At 38.6% G+C, this 20,876-nt stretch overlaps 1 protein-coding gene across 1 annotated transcript in view; it reads right to left on the bottom strand.

Annotated features, from left to right (window-relative positions):
* Window positions 1-130: 130 nt before the first annotated feature.
* The window catches only part of psda (pleckstrin and Sec7 domain containing a), a 38,402-nt gene continuing 17,656 nt past the window's right edge, over window positions 131-20,876 (bottom strand). Inside the window, exons 11-17 of the mRNA XM_079854710.1 lie at window positions 17,074-17,117; window positions 14,641-14,828; window positions 14,083-14,153; window positions 13,792-13,949; window positions 12,079-12,223; window positions 2,915-3,061; window positions 131-2,832 (exon numbers count right to left, since the gene is read on the bottom strand). Coding sequence (XP_079710836.1) covers window positions 2,521-2,832; window positions 2,915-3,061; window positions 12,079-12,223; window positions 13,792-13,949; window positions 14,083-14,153; window positions 14,641-14,828; window positions 17,074-17,117 — 1,065 coding nt within the window. The 3' untranslated portion in view covers window positions 131-2,520. The remainder of the gene's footprint in view (window positions 2,833-2,914; window positions 3,062-12,078; window positions 12,224-13,791; window positions 13,950-14,082; window positions 14,154-14,640; window positions 14,829-17,073; window positions 17,118-20,876) is intronic.

The following is a 20,876-nucleotide window of genomic DNA, read 5'->3' as shown; positions in this document are numbered from 1 at the left end:
TTTTTGTACAAATCAATGCTTGGTGAGCTTAAGAGACGTTAACGAATCATATCTGCCCCCTATCAAACTCTTGAACAGTAGTGTATATATGTATATTTTAAAAAAAAATATGAATCCTTTTCACAGTTATCCTTTCAAAACATATTTATTTTGCCTTTAAAACATACAAACATTAGCATTATTTTTACTGAGCGGCTGTAACATAATTTTCACATTATATACAGCTAGAATGGATGAAACACACCAAACACAAAAACTAATTTATAAGAAATAAGTTACATTTACAGCAAAATCTTTGGGTGACACCAAACTACTTGGAGTGGTTAAGTGTTCCCTATAAAAAAAAATTATATAAACCTTTAAGTCATTATGCTTCAGTCATAAACAAATAGTCAAGACTGATAATAAATGTTCAAAATATATAAATAACTCTTCATTAAATACACCTAATATTCATAGTGCAGTGAAGCGTAACACTATTGAAGTGCCATTGGATGGAATTTGGGTCCAAGATCTTGTCAAAATGATTTTGCAAGTGTATTTTATGTCCTTAATGTCTGAATTTGATCTATACGCTGGCAGAGTTAACAGTCAGTTTAGATCTTCATTTGCATTAGCGTGTTGTTTTACAGGTTTTACAATTTCTTGGATCCTTCATGTTTCTGATATCAACATCGACAATTCATGAGGTTATGATAAGCAGCATAGAAGCTTACCTTCACTCTCCTACAAAGCAATATTACACATGAATTCATTGAACATAAGAACGCATCAGTTTGTAAACAGGTAGAATTATTTCCGACCAAATAACACTCCTTTGAGCAGGTCTCTCAGTGCAATTGAGGTATAAGATGTGGTTGCTCTGAACAAACCAGCTTTTAGTGCCTCCTTTTAGTGTGTTTTACCACAGCACTGAATGAATTACAAATTTGAAACATGAGTGCCTGAGAATTCAATGGCTTGGCCATATCCAAATGGGATTTGACACAGAGAATTTGCATCACGTCATTCTCAAGCTCAATACACATTACACTAAATAATACGATGGGGTCGATTATCGTGATGACTTTTATCAACCGTTTCACAAGGTAATTGGTCAGTAAAATCATTCGGACATTCCAGTTGAAATGACAGCACGTAATCCCTTGTGAAAAAGAAGTACGCTTTAGCATACTTTAAAAAAGAAAAAGAGTACTTGTTACAGAAATAATATACTTTAAAAGAATATTCTTCTCTGTGAAGTGAGAACTAAATGGAATTTTTTGCTGACAGTTAACTATACGTTATTTGCAATTAAATTAAAATGTATTAAATATAAAAAGTTTTTTTTTTTTACACAAGTAAGACTTAAGTACATCTTTAGATGTAACTTCATAATTACTTCAGTTACATTTGAAATATGGTTAAATTGTACTGCCGGATGTACTAACAAGCATCAACTGTAAACTAAAATACAATTTAATGTAATTTCTTATGAAAATTGAATGTCATATTTAAATATTTTTGTAATTACATATTTGTAATGATTAAGTTGCTATTTAGTATATTTAAAATATATTAACTTTAAATGTAATATCACATAACGCACTAGTTTAAAAAAACATGATTAACAATGTACTTTAAAAAAAGTCAAACTTTACATTTGAATGTATTACAAAATGCACTATTGTTAAACACTTACAGAGCACTTCAGCACACTTAAGTGGCCAATTATATTATCTGCAAATCCAATTTTTTTTTTTTTTTAAATATATACTTTCAAGATTTGAAGTACACTACAAGTGCACATACAATACAGTTAAGCTCACCTATTTCTCACAAGGGATGTGCTATCTGCATTGCTATTATCACTAGTCCGTTATGGTATGAACAAAAATTATACATTCATATTCTCAATAACTATAACAAATGAGGAACTGATTGTCTTCAAACTCTTAGGCATGCTTTGAGACGTGCTTTTAGAAGGTTTAAATGACTATACAGACTAAATTCTCAAACATCCTATGAGGTGTTAAAGCGTTTGATCGACCTCAGATGATGAAATGATAGTCTAAAAAGCTAAATCTACAATGCTTTAAATATATAAAGTGAACAACATACAGTAAGTTCACAGGATAAAGAGGATCACTATTGATTTGGTTGTCGCTCCCATGGGTCACCAAATGAAGTTTGAACATCAGCTTGTTCAAACGAAAAGCCACGAGTGTTTTAACCTGACGATTAACAAGCAAAATACACAGATAAACCGAACAGGTCTGTGGCAAAAAACAAAGACTGACATAAATAAGACAATGTGAGGCTGGTGCTCCTTCTCTTCCGCCCACTGGCAGATTTGGGCTTGCAGTTAGTGGCCAGAAAATCATGCTTTACCAGCGGCCATGTGGGGCACAGCAACCCCAACCACAGTTTAATAACCATGACGACTTGAGGGCAGCCATCAAAGTGAACTGCAGGCATCCTGGTAATGCTCTATATTCAGCCACTGAATGGAGATAAGTAACCTCTTCCGCCCTGGTCCTCTCACTGTTTGACAGCCTGTCTGTAGCTGTGTCTCTGACCGTCTGAGCGCTTGGTCCTCTTGCTGCCGCCGCTGCTCCTGCTCGACTCTTTGGTGCTGCTGGCATGACTGCTGGCATGACTGCTTGCATGACTGCTTGCATGACTGCTGGCATGACTGCTGGCATGACTGTGGTCCTGTGGTAACGTGGGGCTGGAATGGGCCCTCTGCAAGCCACCATCGTCAAACAAACGGGCTTCAAACGCTCCCAGGTCTGTTTCCCCTGTCCGGATCTTAGCTCTCAGCAGCATTGCATATGTTCCGTAGCGTGTTTTCTACAGGATACATTAAGGAAGACGTATAAATGGCTTATTTGAGGTCCACAAAAATCCCTCAGTGAAAATGTGATGTTTTTACCTCAAAGTCCAGGTACTCTTCCCTTTGCTTGTACTCTTCTTGGTCCTTGCTTTTGGTCCTGCGGTCTATGTGTAGGGTAGAGCGCAGTTCCTGGAGATCAGCAGAAATGGCTCGAAATCGTGACTCGTGAGACTTAAGCTGCTCCTCCTATTATCATAATGAAGAAAAAAGCCACATTAGAAGAATGACATTTCTTTTGTTAATATATAAAAAACTCAAGTATATTATTTAAAAAACATGGAATTATTAAAAACTAAAAATAATTAAGCAGTAATGCTGTTTTTAAAAATCTAAATATTTGAAAAACGTTTGTATCCAAAATTCAACTTCACCAACTGTAACATATCAGACTCAGGGAGAGCAGAGGGATCCATATGCAGAGATTTATTAGAAGCAAAAGGGTGAATATCACAGAGTCGTAAGCCAGCCAATAAATCCAGGGTCAAAAAACAAGAAAACACTCGAAACAGGTAATCAATTCCAAAACACAAATCCAAGAGAGTAAACCGTATAACAAGGCAGATAATCCAAAATCAAGGCAAGACACAACAATGGGAAAATGCTAAGAATTGTAGGCAAGGCAAACAATACTTCGCAATGAACAAAGGGAATCAGGCTTCTTAAATAGGAAGTAGAAACCATGTGACAGGAACAGAGGATAGAGTTCAGTATACGGATGAGGGTGCTCTATGGAGGTTAGAAGGGAAACCTCGGGTTGGAATATTACAGAATCCCCCCCCCCCCAACCCCCTCCCTCCTGGAGCCATCCTCGTTGTCTGGGAGCTGGGCTATGAGGGTGATCCCTATAAAAGTCATTGAGGAGAGAAGGGTCAAGGATATTATCGGTGGGAACCCAGGAATGTTCCTCTGGCCCATATCCCACAGAGTCCACTAAACATTGTAGTTGCCTTCCTCTACTTCTCAAAGCTAGGATTTCCTTGACCAGATAAGCTGGGCTTCCATCAATTTCTAGTGGTGGTGGTAGGGGTTCTGTAAGGTTGCAGGGTAAGCGGGCTTGAGAAGAAAAACATGGAATGTGGGTGAGATTCTGATTGAAGCAGGGAGTTGGAGACAATAAGCGACAGGGCTTATCATTTTGATGATTTTAAATGGGCCAGTGAATTTAGGATTTAGTTTCTCGCAGGGAAGGCAAATCTTGAGATCTCTGGTAGAAAGTCAGACCCTTTGACCAGGTTGCAATGATGTCGCCTGCGATCAGCATTGGTCTGTTATCATTGGATAGCTCATTGAAATCTTTTGCTGTGTCTTAACCAGGTGTCCACTTCCGGAACATCAGATGGTTCCCCAGTCCAGGGAAAAAATGGAGATCGGTATCCTAATACACATTCAAAGGGGGTTAAGCTGGTGGAGGAATTGATGAGTGAATTCTGTGCATATTCTGCCCATGGTAGGAATTTGTTCCATTTGTTCTGTGATCTATGGCAAACGAACGTAAGATTCTGCCAATTTCTTGATTAAGTCTTTCCAACTGTCCATTGAATTGAGGTTAAACTTATGTTGATATTCAATTTTGGCAGAGAGCTTTCCACACTCAGGAAGTAAATTAGGGTCCCTTGTCCGAAACGATGTCTTCAGCTAGGCCAAATATTCTTAAAACATGGTTGAAGATTGTCTCAGCAGAGTCAATAGGACTGGGCAGTCTTTTAAGGGGCACCAACAATACTTAGATAATCTGTCCATTATAACCATGACATGGTATAGCCGTTTAGCAGTTTAGTAATGAAGTCTACGGCAATATGGGACCAAGGCCTTCTGGGAATGGGGAGGGGTTCTCGGAGTCCTGTGGGGAGGTTTTCACAAGGGTTTGTGCACAAACTTGACATTGGCCACCAGAATTGTTGTCTGACCATAGCACTGGTGCTGTTAAGGCCAGGGTGTCCGGAACTAAGTAATGTGGTAATCCATTGAATAACTTTAGTGCGTTGGTTTTCAGGCACCAAGAGTTTACCTGCAGAGCAGTCAGTGGGAATTATGCCAGGTTGTTGGGAGTTTTCGATGCCCGTCATGATATCCCACCTAATTAGTGCAACAATTATAGAAGGGTCTAGAATGTGGGAGTTGAAAAGGTTCACTTGAGCCTTTTCGTAAATACGTGATTAGGCATCAGCCTTGCCTTTCTTGCTTCCAGGTTGATATGTGACGGTAAAGTTGAATCTTGTAAAGAACAATGACCATCTTGCTTGACGAGGATTTAAACGTTTGGATGAATGGAGGTATTCTAAGTTCTTGTGATCAGTGAGTACAGTGAATGGAAATTTGGCCCCCTCTAACCAGTGTCTCCATTCTTCTAATGTGGATTTTGATGGATAATAGTTCCTTGTCTCCAATGTGGTAGTTCAGTTCGGCTAGGGACAGTTTGCAGGAATAGAAAGCACAGGGGGGAAGCTTGGCTGTATCACCATCCTTGTGTGAAAGTATGGCTCCAGTTCCAGTGTCAGAACTAGAGACTCCAGTTCCAAGATGCCTGCAATTTTGTTTATTTACCGCTAGAGCGCCAAAAGTTAAGTATGTCACTAAAAGCCAAATAACAGATTTGATTTGACTGATAAGTGGGAATATTATTTTCATAGTTTCCCAGAGAGCAAAAAAGTCATCTGAAGTAGAAATTAGCCTATATATCAGTGTATATCAGTGTTAACAAAATGCAACGGTTATAAATTTTACATTCAAAATGTAATTATGTGGCTTATTGCAAATAGCAGCCAATCAACAAGGAGTAGCCAAAAAATGCAACGGTTACAAATTTGACATTCAAAATTGAATTACCAGCAGCTGTACCACGAACAGCCAGTCAGCAAACAAGAAGCATTCTTATAAATTATTTTCAACAGAGAACATTAACAGGGAAAAAGCAGGATGATTTATTTGAACTTTCGAATTCGAACTTTCAAAATTGATTTGAAAATTAGTGTGAGCCCTGTGCTTCATGTTTTTCGGCTAATTTCTTTACTGCGGGTTGCAGAGATGTTAGTTTCAGCCGTAGTGCGCCTGAGGCATGCAAGTCCAAGCGATTGCGGTACTTAGACTGCATGTGGATGACCTGGCTGAATCCCTGCTCAACGAGATATGTTGTTGGAAAAGCAAGAATCAGCAGCCTGATCTTTTGCCAGAGAGTCGGATACCACTGGGCATATCTGACCCACATGCTGCACCAGCCAGAGGTGCGGAAAATAGCCTGGGCTTCGTCGTCGCACTGGATGTCGACAAGATGCTTCTGAATAGCGGGCTCGCATTCGATTACATCCGTTTGAAAGAGCTGCACAACCCAACTGGGAACATCGAGGTTAAGGAGGTCCCTGAAGCGGATCTCCATGTCGGCCTTAACCATCCTAAGGTGGTCAGTGTAAACTAGGAGGAGGTCATCGGTAAGAGCCTCAGACACCTGTAATGAGTATTATTTTACAGTTCAATTGTTCTCTTATCTCTATGAATATTTTTAGATAAATTCATCTGAATTTGAATTAGTTGTTTTATTGCTTATTACTCTACTAAAATGTTTATTTATATTTATAAGGTAATGTGTGCTATAGGTCTGTATTTTCAGACTCAATATAATCACTCGAAATAATAAAAATTACAATGGTATTCATGGAAATAAAATATATTAGGCTAATTATTTAGTGTTGTTTCTGGACAAAAAGATCACCTTGGCCAGCTGTGGGAAATGAGCAAACTGCCTCCTGTCTATACTCTGCCTGTAGAGATCTAGCCTGGAGGTGAGACTGTGGATAACCGCCTTGGATTTGACCAGAGTGATGTCATTTCCTTGGAGCTTTAACGTGACTTCATTCATTTTCTCAAAAAAGTCTGCGAGGTACATGATGTTGCAGCGGCTGGATGACACCTTTTCCCAGAGAGCTCCATCAACCTCCTCCAGGAACTCAACGATGCTGTCAAACAGCTCACAAAAACGAGCAAGGCAGTTTCCCTTTGAGAGCCAGCGGACATCAGTATGGAGAAGAAGACGCTCAAAAGTCTTCCTGTCGGGCAGTCTGTCATTCAGTGCATGGGCTTTTATTTTGTTTATTGCTCTGACTGCAACATGTAGAGACTCGTGGAGAACTGGATTGTTGCATTTGGCCAAAAGGTTGTGGTGGTGCAAAACACAGTGGGCTGTGAGGATATGCGGCACCTTCTCCTTCAGCAGAGCGGTGAACCCACGGTACCTGCCAACCATAGTGGGGGCACAATCAGTGGCACATGCGAGGATGTTAGAGATGGGAATTGATTTCTTCTGTAGATAAGCAGAAAGCGTGATAAAAATGGTCTGGCCCTTGGTATCGGTTTCCAGATATTTAGAAAACAAACATTCCTCTGCCATCTCGTGACTGTTTGAGGCCCTATAACGGACACAGGCACTCAGCAGAGCGTTGTTGTCAGCGGTGGTTGTCTCATCCAGCTGAAGGCTGAATGGAGAGTCCCGCAGGATGGCACATAGCTGCTCCTCTGTATCTGTACCCATTTCATTTATCCTGCATGCCACGGTATCATTGCTGAGAGGGATGGATTTCAGCACCTGTGTGGGATAGCGCTCCATCACGGTAGAGATTACCTCTTTGATGGCAGGAAGAACCAACTTTTCTCCAATTGTGAACGGCTGTCCACATTTGACGATCAGCAGGGAGATTTTATATGACGCTATTAGCCCACTATCATTTTGGCTGGTATTCTTAGCGAAGAGACTGCTGATGGTTCTCGTGTTGCTCTTTTAAGGCCTGGAAAAACGGACGGTCCTTATCTGCCTTGTCTGGGTGGATCTTCATAAGGTGCTCCTTCAGATGTGAAGGCTTCATGGCTTCATTTGAAAAAACTTGTTCACATAGTAAACACATTGGAAGCTGTGCATTGGTGGGAGAAGGTATGAAACCATAATTAAGGTATTCAATGGAATACTGTCTGCATTTTTTTCTTGTTCGGTGGCACCATTTTGCTCAGTTGTTTTTATGATAGTGTATTTGCCCGTGCAAAAGTGGACAAATCTTTTTTTTTAAATGTGGACTGTGATTTTGAACTGATAAGTGACTAAATGTCACAGAGGCTATTATGTATGGAAGACTAGGAATGCAGGATTTGTTGTGACACCTTATAAACTGAAAGAATAAGGAATCAATTTAATTAAAACATAAAAATTGAAATGAATAAATCATTTTAAAATGGACAAATGACTGGACATTTAAAATTGTTGTGCAATTCTTCTTAAATGTTTGATTATTCATGTTAAATGTAAAAATGTTAAATAAAATAGAACAATACATAAAAAAAAATAGTAGGCCTATATTAAAAATAAACAGACATATGAGACTGTTTATTCACATGTTTAAAACATAGTTTAATAAAGCCAACATTTAAAAACATTTTGGCAGTTTTTTTTTCTTTATCTATTTGAAAATCTTGTTAAAATATGCTATTATAAACTCGTAGGGGCAACAAATGAATTTCCGACTCTCTCCCATGCCACTCAATGTAGATATAAGATGGGCTGTCATTGGACAGTAAAAACGACTGTAGGCTATACGGTCATTAAATCGGTAATGGTAATCGGTAAATACATAGGCTGTGAACAATTAAATTATTATTGTATTATTAATTATTTTTAACTATCCAACTATCCAAGCAGCGTTTCGCGCTCAGATGTGACAGCGGAATTAATACATTACCAAAATGTGATTACAGAATTTAAATTATCCATTAAATTATCATTTTCTCCTTACAGTCTTGCGAGTTAACAATAATGCCTGACCAGTAAATTACTTGGTGAACAAAGAAAACATTTTGGCATTAGGCATTGGCATTAGTTAATGCCTAAAAATGTAAAAAGTTTTACCTTATAAATAGAATTTAGTTTAATTCATTTTAAAATTCGTCGCCGGAGTGAATGGGAACATGATTTATTGAAAATATTTGAAAATATATAAGTGGTTCTTAAGTCAATACTTTTTTAATGGCTTGTCAACTTTCCATTCCTCTGCTGCGTGATTCTAGTCAGCGCTGGATTCTAGCCACCACCGGATTGTTGTCAGCGCGAAACACATTTTTGAGCATGTGAATGCTGATTCTTGTCAGCGCTGGATTCTAGTCAGTGCTTGAGCACTGGTCTATGACTGGAAAAATAATAGAGTCGTTGCAAAAGAAACGATACATAGCTTTCATGTCGCATTAAACTGGCAGATTTTAGAATGTTGTAGGCAATTATTTTGCATGTAATTACATGTTTAATCTTGTCTTGCCTGGATCTTTCGTGTAAATTCGTGAACGCCCCTCACGAACACCTGAATGCCCCCCTTTCAAAAATCTTGCTTCCAATGCCCCCCGTTGTTCTCTGAACGCCCCCGTAGAGAACCACTACCTTAAGTCAAGCAGATCTCAATTGGTCTAGAGCTGCTGGTACTAGGGGGGAAAGGGTAAGGGTTTTTTGAGTAATGTTGTTAAAAATCGAGCGCAACGTTAGTTCAGGAACCCTCCCGTCCTCACCACTATAAGTATCAAGCATATTACTGTGCACCTTCTGGCTGTCGTCTTCTTTTGTTTCAGATTACCAAGGCTTTCAAGTCCTAGCTGTCATGGACATCAATGGGGTTCCCCCATAAGGAACCATACCGCCAAAGATAAATTGTGTCTAATAAACTCAAGTAACCTGCCAAAGTGGTCCTGTCTGAACCTTGATAATCAATGCATGGTCTGAGGCCTCCGTCCTTTATCTCTATAAATAAAAACCCTGCTGCAGTGGGGGAGGTGGAGGGTGTGATGAAGCCAGACTTGAGTGCATCTTTAATGTATTCCTTGATAGCCTTAGTTTCAGGTATAGACAAGGGGTATACTTTGCTCTTGGGTGGGTTAATGCCTGGTAGTAGATCGATGGTGCAGTCCCATGGTCAGTGAGGAAGAAGTTGTGAAGCTTTTTGAGGCTTCTGAGAGATCTTGATAACACTTTGGGAGGATAAGTTTGGTTGAGTTTGGGACTTTCGATTTGAGTACTGCAGCATTGTAATTTTGTAGAATTTTGTAGTTCTCCTTCAGACTAAGAGATGTCAGGATTGTGGAGGGCTAACCAAGGATAGCCAAGAACGATGGGGTTCCTAGGAGACTGAATGATATAAAAGTAATTGTTCTTTGTCCAGTAATCCCACTTGCAGTTGAATGGCAGCAGTGATGGCTTGAACGATGCCATTTCCAATGGGTTTGTCATCAATAGCAGTGATTCGGATGGGGGGTTGCAGAGTAATGTAGGATTCATGGGTCTTTCTACTAGACCAGCATAAATGAATTTGGCAGCAGCTCCCGAGTCGACTAACACTGAGGCAGCGAAGGAGAAAATTGAAAAAAATTATTGTGACTGGTATCAGTAGAGAGTGATTTTCAATAGGGGGAAAATCATGGATTCTCCCACTGACGTCGTTGGCGTTCCATAGTGGTGAGACGTGAACGACCGATAACCATGGGTGTGTCTTCTCGAGGGACAGTTTCAGGCATGGTAGTATGAACATGAAGTGCTAGAGTAAGACGAGGGTTATTGTAATCGAGTAACGGATCGAGACGGACTGATAGCTGAATAAACTTGCTGAGTTCTAGGCCTTCATCCTTGCAGGCAAGTTCAACTTGTTGTTCGGGATTTAATCCTTCTCTATACACTGTCTTTGAAATGCAAGAGTATGGAAAGTCAGAGCATATTCAACTGCAGTCTGCTCACATTGTTTCAGATGCTGTAACTGAACGCCAGTTTCTCGCCCTCCTGCTGGGTATTTAAAGACTTCTCGAAAGTTTTCAATGAATAAGGTATTCAAAGACTTCTCGAAAGTTTTCGAAGAATAAGCCATAATTGTTGCAAAGTCCTTTGTCATTACCTCAGTCCCGAGCTTTACCAGTGAACAAGGTAATAATGAATATGATCTTCGTTTCATTAGCATACTCTCTAGGATGTTGTGTCATGAAAAGATTAAACACTGATCAGGTGAACCTTCAAAAATTTTCAGGTAGAGCCATTCACAGTGAAGAGTGAGTAGGTGGATTGTCTACCTGTTGAGTGTCTGATTGTCGTAGATGCGCACAGAGGTAGGCGTACATTTCCTTATTTTCCTTCTGGAGATGCAGCAGTTGTTGTTGTTGCTCCTTTAATACCTCCGCTTGGTATGCTACAGGTGACTAAAATGTTAGTATCTCTGCTGGATTGATGTTGGGCAAAGTATTCTGTAACATAGCAGACTCAGGGAGAGCAGAGGGATCCATATGCAGAGATTTATTAGAAACAAAAGGGTGGATCACAGAGTCGTAAGCCAGCCAATAAAGTCCAGGGTTAAAAACCAAAAAAACAGTCCAAGCAGGTAATCAAATCCAAAACACAAATCCAAGAGAGTAAACCGTATAACAAGGCAGATAATCCAAAATCAAGGCAAGACACAACAATGGGAATACGCTCAGAATTGCAGACCAGGCAAACAATACTTCGCAAATTAACAAAGGGAATCAAGCTCCTTAAATAGGAAGGAGAAACAATGTGACCGCAACAGAGGATAGAGTTCACTATACGGGAGAGGGCAGCCTCTGGCGGTTAGGAGGGAGACCAGGTTACACCAACATGCAAAAATATGCAAGAAAAAAAAAACCCCGTAAATGATATCAGAGAAGACCCCTAAGAGGACCCTCATGACTGTGTGACAAGGTGAACAAGTTTCTTAAAATATTTAAAATCTTTTTTATGACAACTTTAAAAAAAACAAAAAAAAACTTTTAATGACAAGGAAAGAAAGGAAAACAATGATATTTATGAATTAATAATAAAAAATATTTGTCATTCAAAGTCATTCAATTTAAACTTTTGGTGAAAATTTCATACATGTTTTTCAAACATGAACGCAAATAGTACATTTCTGAACCCAAATATAGGGGCAGTCACGCTAGCAAACCTGCAGCTTTAAAGTTTGTGTTCTTTTAATTCAGCTAAGTGGTCACATGTCATGACATATCAATATTCTATTTGTCACACATCTGATACAAATTCATAGCTTCACCAAACTTGAACTTTGGAACTCAGTAAAATGCAATAACTTGCAAGCTTGCGTTTCCATCATTCGCATGCGTATGTATGGAAGTGAATAGAATGAAAAGTGTAGTGTGACTGCCCCTTCAGAGAGAGAAGTGTCTGGTACCTGTGAGAGCTTGGTGTTTGAGCCCGGCAGAAGAGTACGGCTAAACTTCTTTTGGGAGCCAATGGCTGCTGGGAAGGGAGGGGCAGAGAACATGGCGGCCACTATGTTGATGCGTGTGATCCAGGACTGCATTTGCTCTGCGTTGCTAGGGGTGAAAGGCAGGCGTAGGTCAAACAGAGGGCAGAAAAATGACAGAATTCAGAAGGTGAAACAATATCTGAATTTTTCTATGCTCAAAGAAACTGCACACAGCCTGGAAAACTGAGCAATTAGCAGGCGGCTTTTAGCAGAAGAGATTGAGTGGAACAGATGGAGCAGAATGAGAGAGAGAGAGAGAGAGAGAGAGAGAGAGAGAGAGAGAGAGAGAGAGAGAGAGAGAGAGAGAGAGAGAGAGAGAGTTTTAGTATGTGTATCTGGGACAGACAGAATAGCTGAGAAGGATCTATCCTCTTGGGAGATACACATCGAGTCATTCATCTGTGATGAGAACACTTTGACATTGGCGTTACCAGCCCTGCATGTAATCAACAACGAGCCAGTGTATTGGGTGAGCTCAGGTGTTTGTTTGAAAGAGATTCACTGTGTATTTCTCTGCTGTCCTATTTCCAAAAGATAAAGCAACATGAGCTTTCTATGAGGCTTCTGCTGAATAATATTTGCTGTCACTCAAAGTGACAGTGTAAGTTATGCGAAAGTTGTATAAAGTTCTATAGATTATTATATGATAATTTAAAAATTGATTTATTTTCCTTTAATTTATGAATTACCATACAAAAGTTTAGGGTCAGTACTTTTTTAAATGTTTTTTTAAAAGTCTCTTTTACTTACCCAGGCTGCATTTATTTGATCAAAGATACAATAAAAACATTATTAAGGCGAAATATTATTACAATTTAAAATAAACTTTTTGCTATTTTAATATTATCCTTAAAAAATCATTCTAATATGCTGAAAATTTTCTTCTTATTTTCTTTTTATTAATTAAAACAGTTTTTGCTGATTAATATTTTTTTGTGGAAACCATAATACAGTATCACATTTAAAAGTTTTGGGTATGTAAGAGTTTTATTTTATTTTTAAATGTAAAAATCTAAATTTTTAATCATTTAAATGTATACTTTTATTCAGCCAGGATGCATTTAAATGTAAATGAAAGTAAAGACATTTATAATGCTACAAAAGATTTCTATTTCAAATAAATGCTATTGTTTTGAACTGTTTACTAATGGAATCCCGAAAGAATGTATATGTGTATACACATATGTATACATTCCATATATAAAATAATAACACCAATAATAATTGATAATTGAGCAGCAACTCAGCATATTAGATTTGTAAAGCATCATGTGACACTGAAGACTGGAGGAATGATGCTGAAAATTTAGCTTTGCCATCACAGGAATAAATTACATTTTAAAATGTATTAAAATAGATTTTTTTTTTTTTAATTGTAATAATATTTCACAATATTACTGTTCTTACTGTATTTTTGATTAACTAAATGCAGCCTTATGTTTAAACTTTTTTTAAACATAAGAAAATCTTACCGATCACAAACTTTTGAACGGCTGTGTGTGTATATAATTATTATTTTCGTCACTTTACAATAAATACTTTTTTGCCCCTCTTAATGGTATTAAAAATATTAAATCTTGTTTCAAATTTTGTGGTGAATCACCCTTATAATAGAAATAAGGTAAGTTTACTTACGGGGCCTGGAAGAGAAAGACTCTCCAGTCAGCAGTGCGAAGGTAAAACACATTGGGTCGCTTGCTATAGTCTGCTGCCCGCATGGCTAAAGAATGATGGATTGATACTGCATTTTTCAAGTCCTCATCAGACAGCTGCTTATCTGGACGATATTCATCCTGTAGACCAATCGCAAAGTAGAGGCAAATCACAAATCTTTTTTTTTTTTTTTTTTTTTACAAATAATACCTGTACGGAAACCACAAAGAACTATGGTTCACATAGCACAAGAAATCATTGAGAAATATTTACCTTTTGCAGGTAAAGAATCAGTCCTTTAAGGATGACATAAAATGTTTTCCATCCTCTTTTACCTCTTGGAGCTAAAAGAACAATACACAGTCAAACTTAACATAATTAAAGTTTTAAGAATAAGTATTTTGTCTTGTTTAAACAAGATAAATTAACTTACTTACAGTTACTTAATTAGAAAAAGTTAATAAGACTTGTTTTGAGAGATCATTTTTGAGTTTATTTTTTCTTACCCCACTGGCAAATCTAGAAATGGATTTATGATTGAAAACATAAAAGAAAATGTAATAGGGTAAAAGAACTTCAAGATATACTCTTGAAAACAAGTCTTAATATTTTTTTTCTATAATTCCTAGCTTCTTAGTTAAATGCATGTTGTTCTGAGATATTTATATATTTTTATTTAGATATTTGATTTTTTTTTACTGGAAAATAACAAAAACAAAAAAAATCACTCATTTTCTAAACTACAATCATTTAGAATAAGGCTGTAATAAATACACTAATACATTAATAGATGAAATAAAAGGCTCAAGCTGTATTTGAGGGAAGGCTTACTTTTTTTGCCATCAGCATCAGCATGAACTTTCCGCACGAGAAAGCCAGTGTTGTAGACCTGAGCGCTGGACTGCTGTGCAACACTGACGAGGGGGTTTCCTCCACTGTTGATCCGCTTCATAGTGTGCGATGCTGAGTCTGTCCTGCCGTCCAGCTCAGAGAAAGATTTGCGCAGTTCTTCCTCATCGCTGTAGAGTATGCAAACAAGAGCATTATTACGAAAATAGTTTGCATTCTCACCTTTAACCACAAGGTCTTTTATGCACTGAAAAATTCTCTGACTTTCAACATTTACCTGAGGTAATAAATCCCCATCCTACCTCAATGTTTGTGTATTGTGCATTCAAAGTCACTGACAGAAATTAAACTGCATCTTCATTGCCTAGTGCTGGGCACAGTTTTTTTTAATCTACAGTACATGCAACCAGCTGAGAGGCAGCTGTGCAGAGAGTGCAGTTAGACACTCTGGAAAGCCCCTGAGGCCTGGACCGCTAAACATTCCTCTCTAACTGCTACGGTGTACAGCGCAGAGCCTTTGCCTTCACATGATAATGCTCTCATCTGTTGCTTAGTAACTGCTGGCCTCAACACTGGTAACCAAGAGAGCCAGCTCAGAAGATGGAGCACCATGAGAGACGGAGGCAGAAAGAGCAGCCACAAAAAAAAAAAAAATGGTGAATGACGTGCATTGATTCATTCGGTGAATGATGGCCTTTAGCTGAGAATCACACGATGCTAAATGAAAGTGCAATGAAGTGAATCAAACTCAGAAATGAAGGGAGAGTGAAACAGGGAAACATAGAGAGTGGAGGGATAAAGCGTGGGGACGTTGGGATGGATGAAGATCAAAAGAACTGCTGCTGAATGTAAGAGAATAAAACAATCACTTGTGCTTTTCTCCTTTACACATAAACAAGGGTACTGCAGAATCCCTTCAGGAGTGAACGCAGTGTACATGGGAGTGAGTATGTGTGAGAGAAAAAGAGAGAGGGCTGTGTTTGAGTCTGCACATTAGCCAGTCAAAGATTCAACCTGTAATTATGAAGAGGCAACTTGTAGTAACCATGGCAACAAAATAAAGAAAGTCGAAAGTAAGGGCTTAGGGCATCAAATAGCTCAGGCCAGGTCATAAATACACATATGGAAGAAATGGTTCTATTATAGAAAAAAAAGGATTCCATATAGAACCGTTTTAAAAGGGGCTCAATGAAAAGAACATTATTGGATTCCTTTATAGCATGGTGAAAAGGTTCTAAATAAAAATGGAACCTTTTAAGAGTTCCAAAGATCTTAAAGGGATAGTTCACCCAAAAATGAAAATTCTGTCATCATTTACTCACCCTCAAGTTGTTTCAAACCTGTAAGAATTTCTTTTTTCTGCTGAACACAAAAGAAGATATTTTGAAAAATGTCTGTAACCAAACAGTTGATGGACCCCATTGACTTCCATAGTAGGAAAAAAAAATACTATGGAAGTCAATGGGGTCCATCAACTGTTTGGTTACAGACATTTTTCAAAATATCTTCTTTTGTGTTCAGCAGAAAAAAGAAATTCTTACAGGTTTGAAACAACTTGAGGGTGAGTAAATGATGACAGAATTTTCATTTTTGGGTGAACTATCCCTTTAATATTGTTAAGACTTGTTTCTGCTAGTGACGTATGTAATGTAATGTACAACATTTATAACACTGTACTTTGTATTGTATTACCATGGTATGAATAAAAAAAACTAAAAAAAAAAACTAGTCAACACTGCTGCAAAGGTGTTTCTAATGCAAGTGGTGGTAAATTTGACACTGTTCTCTCTTCTGAGTGCCGTAATCATTCTCTATTGTTTTTCTCTCTCTTTTGGAAAGTCATGAAAATGCAAAAATTAAATTAGCTGTAGTCTCCCATTCACAGCTATAGGAATTCACCCAACTATCATGACAGCTTCTGAGAATCCCGGAAATTAAAAAGTGTCCATTGCCACAGCATTACAAGCAGATGTAATGAAACAGTTATTACTATAAGAAACTAAAATAAATACCAAGTGGTTTTTATGGAACACCACTGGAAAAAAGAATGGTATGGAAATGGTAAAGAAAAAATGGTATGGGGAAAAAAAAGTATTTATTAGAGCCTAAAGAATCATTTCCTTTTTACCTTTAATGTTGAAACGTTCTTCTTTTTTTCTACAGAACCTTTTTGAGTAAAGAGTTCTTTGGAGTCGAGTAAAGAACCCTTATGAACCTATTTTTCTAAGAGTGCACCTAATAAGCACATCTGACTGAAGAAATGAAAAGGCCTTTTGAGCAGCTAAAAGATTGTACAATAACACTTTTAGAGGCATTACATTATTTTCAAATGTTTTGGATGATACTGGATAAGGATAAGTTGCTCTTGAATCTGATGCACTGAAAAAGAGCCACTAGGAAAAACATTAGACTTACATTGTCCACTGCAGCTTTTCATTTTTGATAGAGTTGTAGAGAGCCTGTTAAAAGAGAAAAACAAGAATTAAATCACACAACCCCATCAACAGTTTTGCTCTGTTCGTGCATATGAGAGCGTGCGCTCAAACATCCCACTGATGTGTCTAAAAATAGCAAGTGAAAGTTAACAATACCCATGAACCAGAAACAGGTTGCAGACTATACTTTTTTTCATGTAGCATTTTGGTTCAAACGTCATGGAAACACAACCCAACCATCATTAGAAGGAAGAAGGAAAAATTAGCTTATAATTTCTCTGACTACAAAAGATCTAAGTTTCCATGGGCAGGTCCTGTAGTTAACTAGTGTTACCCTTTCCTTTTTTTTGCGGGTTTGTGGGTGGTTTTGGCCGTCTTGAACCTTGCCGAGCAGATCAGGGAAGGCCAGGGGCTTTAAGGAACGTGAGCGAGGGGCTTTGGTGTAACGAAACGGGTCCATCACGCTGAAGTCCCGTCCACATCGCACTGAACACAGGGAGCGAGAGCGTACACGGCCAGTGGAGTGAATACTGTTTACACCAATCATGATTTTTGATAGATATGGGATCCAGAGATGAGGAAACAGTACAAAGAAGGCTTTAAAATCAAACAATGTTCAAGTAAACTAAATGAAGTCCTCATTCACTTGATGTCTTTCTTCTACCAGTAGAATCCAAACCTACGGGAGTGATCAGGAGAAACGAGTTCAAAGAGCATGTAGAATGATACAGTGGCAAAATCAAAGTCTTTGGCAGTGGCGAAGCTCTTTGCGAAATCCTTAAGGGTGTCACATGGGAATCAGGGATTCTGTAGTGACTCTTGCATTATGGATCCATTCCTATTCATTATGCATGTAAAAACATTGCTGGGCCACTGCAAATCCACCAGCGCCATTTTGCATAAAACTTTCTGCTTTGACTGAAAGATCGAAGACGATCAAGGAAGAGGATCTGCAGTTAACATCCAGTTGTTTCCTCGTATACATCCTCGAGTTCATCACATCTACACGTGTTCACCAACGCACGCTGACACGCTCACAGGTGCGGTGCAGATGGCTCGCGAGGACCGCAATGTTGGAAGGAGATAAGTGGAGAGAAGAGGACAGACGGAGGAATGCGAACATCATTGAAGCAAATGCATGAGATAAACACACATGGGCTCATGCAGGGAACAGACTGAGAGGATCTGACTTCCACCCACTCTCAAACTGGCATCCCAAAAACTGTGACGTCACCTAGCGTCCCCCTCTGGGACGGAAAAATAGACACAAGACGTGTAAGAGACAGAAGGACGAGACTAGAGCAGGAAATCAGCAAAGAAACAAGATGATCCTGTTGCTTTGTGCAGTTTTCTCTATTCCATGTCAAATGGTTGAATGTATTAGAAGTTGTCCACAATTCTCTTTCATCCTTTCTATTTTTTTCCCCTTCCTTTTTTGAGCTTGTGTCCTTACGCCTGTTATCCAATTGGAAGATTCTTTCACACCTGATTGTTTTTCCCTTTCACAAAACACAGCTTTGCTTCACGGCTGTAGGAACAATAGAGGTTTGGCGTCCGAGTCCTGCGCTCTCTTTTCTTCTCCTCAGTCTTTTTCCTCCTCCGTGATGCAGATAAAAAATGGGCTGTGCGGTGAGAATGAGATCTTGTGAGCGAGGAGTGCTCACCCTCCCTTCTCTCTCTTGCATTCACAATCTCGCCCGATCTCTTTCACTGTCTCTCTCGCGCTCTGCTTCTCAATTGATGTACCCGTCTCCCAGAGTGACTGACAAATCACGGCACATGAATGTTCGATGATTCCAGCCTCCCAAGAATGTCAATCAGTTTTCAGGCTCTCGAACGTGCGAATCCTCACACGCGCTACATGTCACTGCCATACTCACTCATTTTCCATGCACATAATGTAGAAAAGGTCTGTTGTAACTTGATAATAAGCAATTAACCTGTTGCTCTCATTTATTATCAAGTAAATTATGATAACGAGCACAGAAAATCATCATAAACCCCTGGAATTATTTGTTGACTTTATTGTATTGGCTAGGAATACAACTAATAAATAACATGAAGAATTATCAATGTATTAATTAAAAATGTAAATATATAACTTTTCAAATTGATAAATAGACACTTAAAATGGTTTATTTAAATTATGAAAATATACAAATGAGTTAAATGTGACAATAAATAATTCATTGATAAATCATTTTTATAATGCAACATTGCATAAAGCTTGTTCAAATTGCTGTTCTTTGTCCACTTGGCAAATGGGTTACAAAATTTAATTGGGCAGTTCACACATGGGAGCAGTCAATAAAAAATAAGAATTACACAATAACAAGCCACTGGGGATCATGTTGAAGCAGAGGAAAGATAGTATATCAGTTTGGTTGGTATGGTTTCTCCTGTCATTTGGATCCTTGTTGCAGCTTGTTTTCTCTCCCTGTGTTTGTCACAGACAGCTCTGGGACACTGGGCATCCCATAGTCTGAGTCTAACTTTATTCAAACGTGACCTGCTTTCATTTGGCCATGTCAGAGCACAAAAAGAACTCCATGTGTCCATTAAAGCAGACAGAGATCCCAGTAGTTGAGACTGTACAAGCACCTGGGGTATCCCACAGTAAAGCCTGAACTGAAAGATACAGCTTTGACAAGCCAAACACATCTTGCAAATGGAATACATCCATGTTTTTTGTGCAATGGCTGCTTCAACATATATGATGCCTGAAGGACTGTAATGAAGAAGCTGAAGCTTGGTTACATTTTCTATGATATAGTTCCAGTCTAAGATGGTAAATGGTCAATACAATGTTCCATTAGTGATAAAATACACAATACATTACTAGATATTATGTGTATTAACGAATGACAAACATTGGTTTTCTAATAATTGCGTGGATTATTCGTATTTATACGCACAGGAGAACTTCTCATGAAAAAAATCTGCCTAATTCATAACACGTGCGTTGTTCATCCGTGAATGAATTTGGAGTAATCTAAATGAGCGACCATATGCCCCATGTTGGAAATTTACATAAAACATGCCAAAAACATGTCCATATAAGGGTTTTCCATAAACCCTTTCCATTCATCGCCTTTCCAACCTTCTGTTAAAGTGTTTTAGAAAAAGTTAAAGATCAAACTTTAGAACAGCATCTCGCACAGTTCGCTGCTGTAAGTACAAGTGTAGTGACCAGTGGGAGGAGCATAATTCTGTTTGCAGTGATGCACATACTCAATCTCAAACTGGGAGATAACAAAGAAGGAAATTATACTGTTCACACAATTGAGTGAAAGAACAGAAACATAATTTACAAACTGAAAAAGAGGGAACAAAAGACAGAAAGAGGAACAGGAGAGAGAGAGAGAGAATGAGCAATTTGTAACGCATTTATGATAATACCATGACAAAACCTTCATTTCAGTGAGAAGCCGTATGGCAGCCAAATTCCCATCTGTCCTCCATGCCACCCCTGCTGTTGCTGGCATAAAGACAGACTTCACACAGGTTTTTCACGGCCGTTAACTGTCATGAACCACACAGGCACTGAGAGCCTAACCTGTTGGCTTGCAGACATCTCTCTCAGCTGCCATCTCTATCGGTGCTATATTTAACTCTAAAACCTGTTGTAACATCAAGCAGACAGAGATGAAAAAGAGTGTCAAGAGAACAGAATTATGAGAAGGAATATCCAAGTAGCTAAATACTTCACACCCATAGCTAGTTAGACAGATTAACTGTCTTTACCCGACAACTGCGTGGCCTTCACACCCTCACATAGTGGTA

Source organism: Squalius cephalus (assembly GCF_949319135.1).
Source record: "Squalius cephalus genome assembly, chromosome: 21".
Classification (NCBI taxonomy): domain Eukaryota; kingdom Metazoa; phylum Chordata; class Actinopteri; order Cypriniformes; family Leuciscidae; genus Squalius; species Squalius cephalus.
Note: the sequence above shows the minus strand (reverse complement) of the source record. Positions and strands in the feature narration are given on the sequence as shown.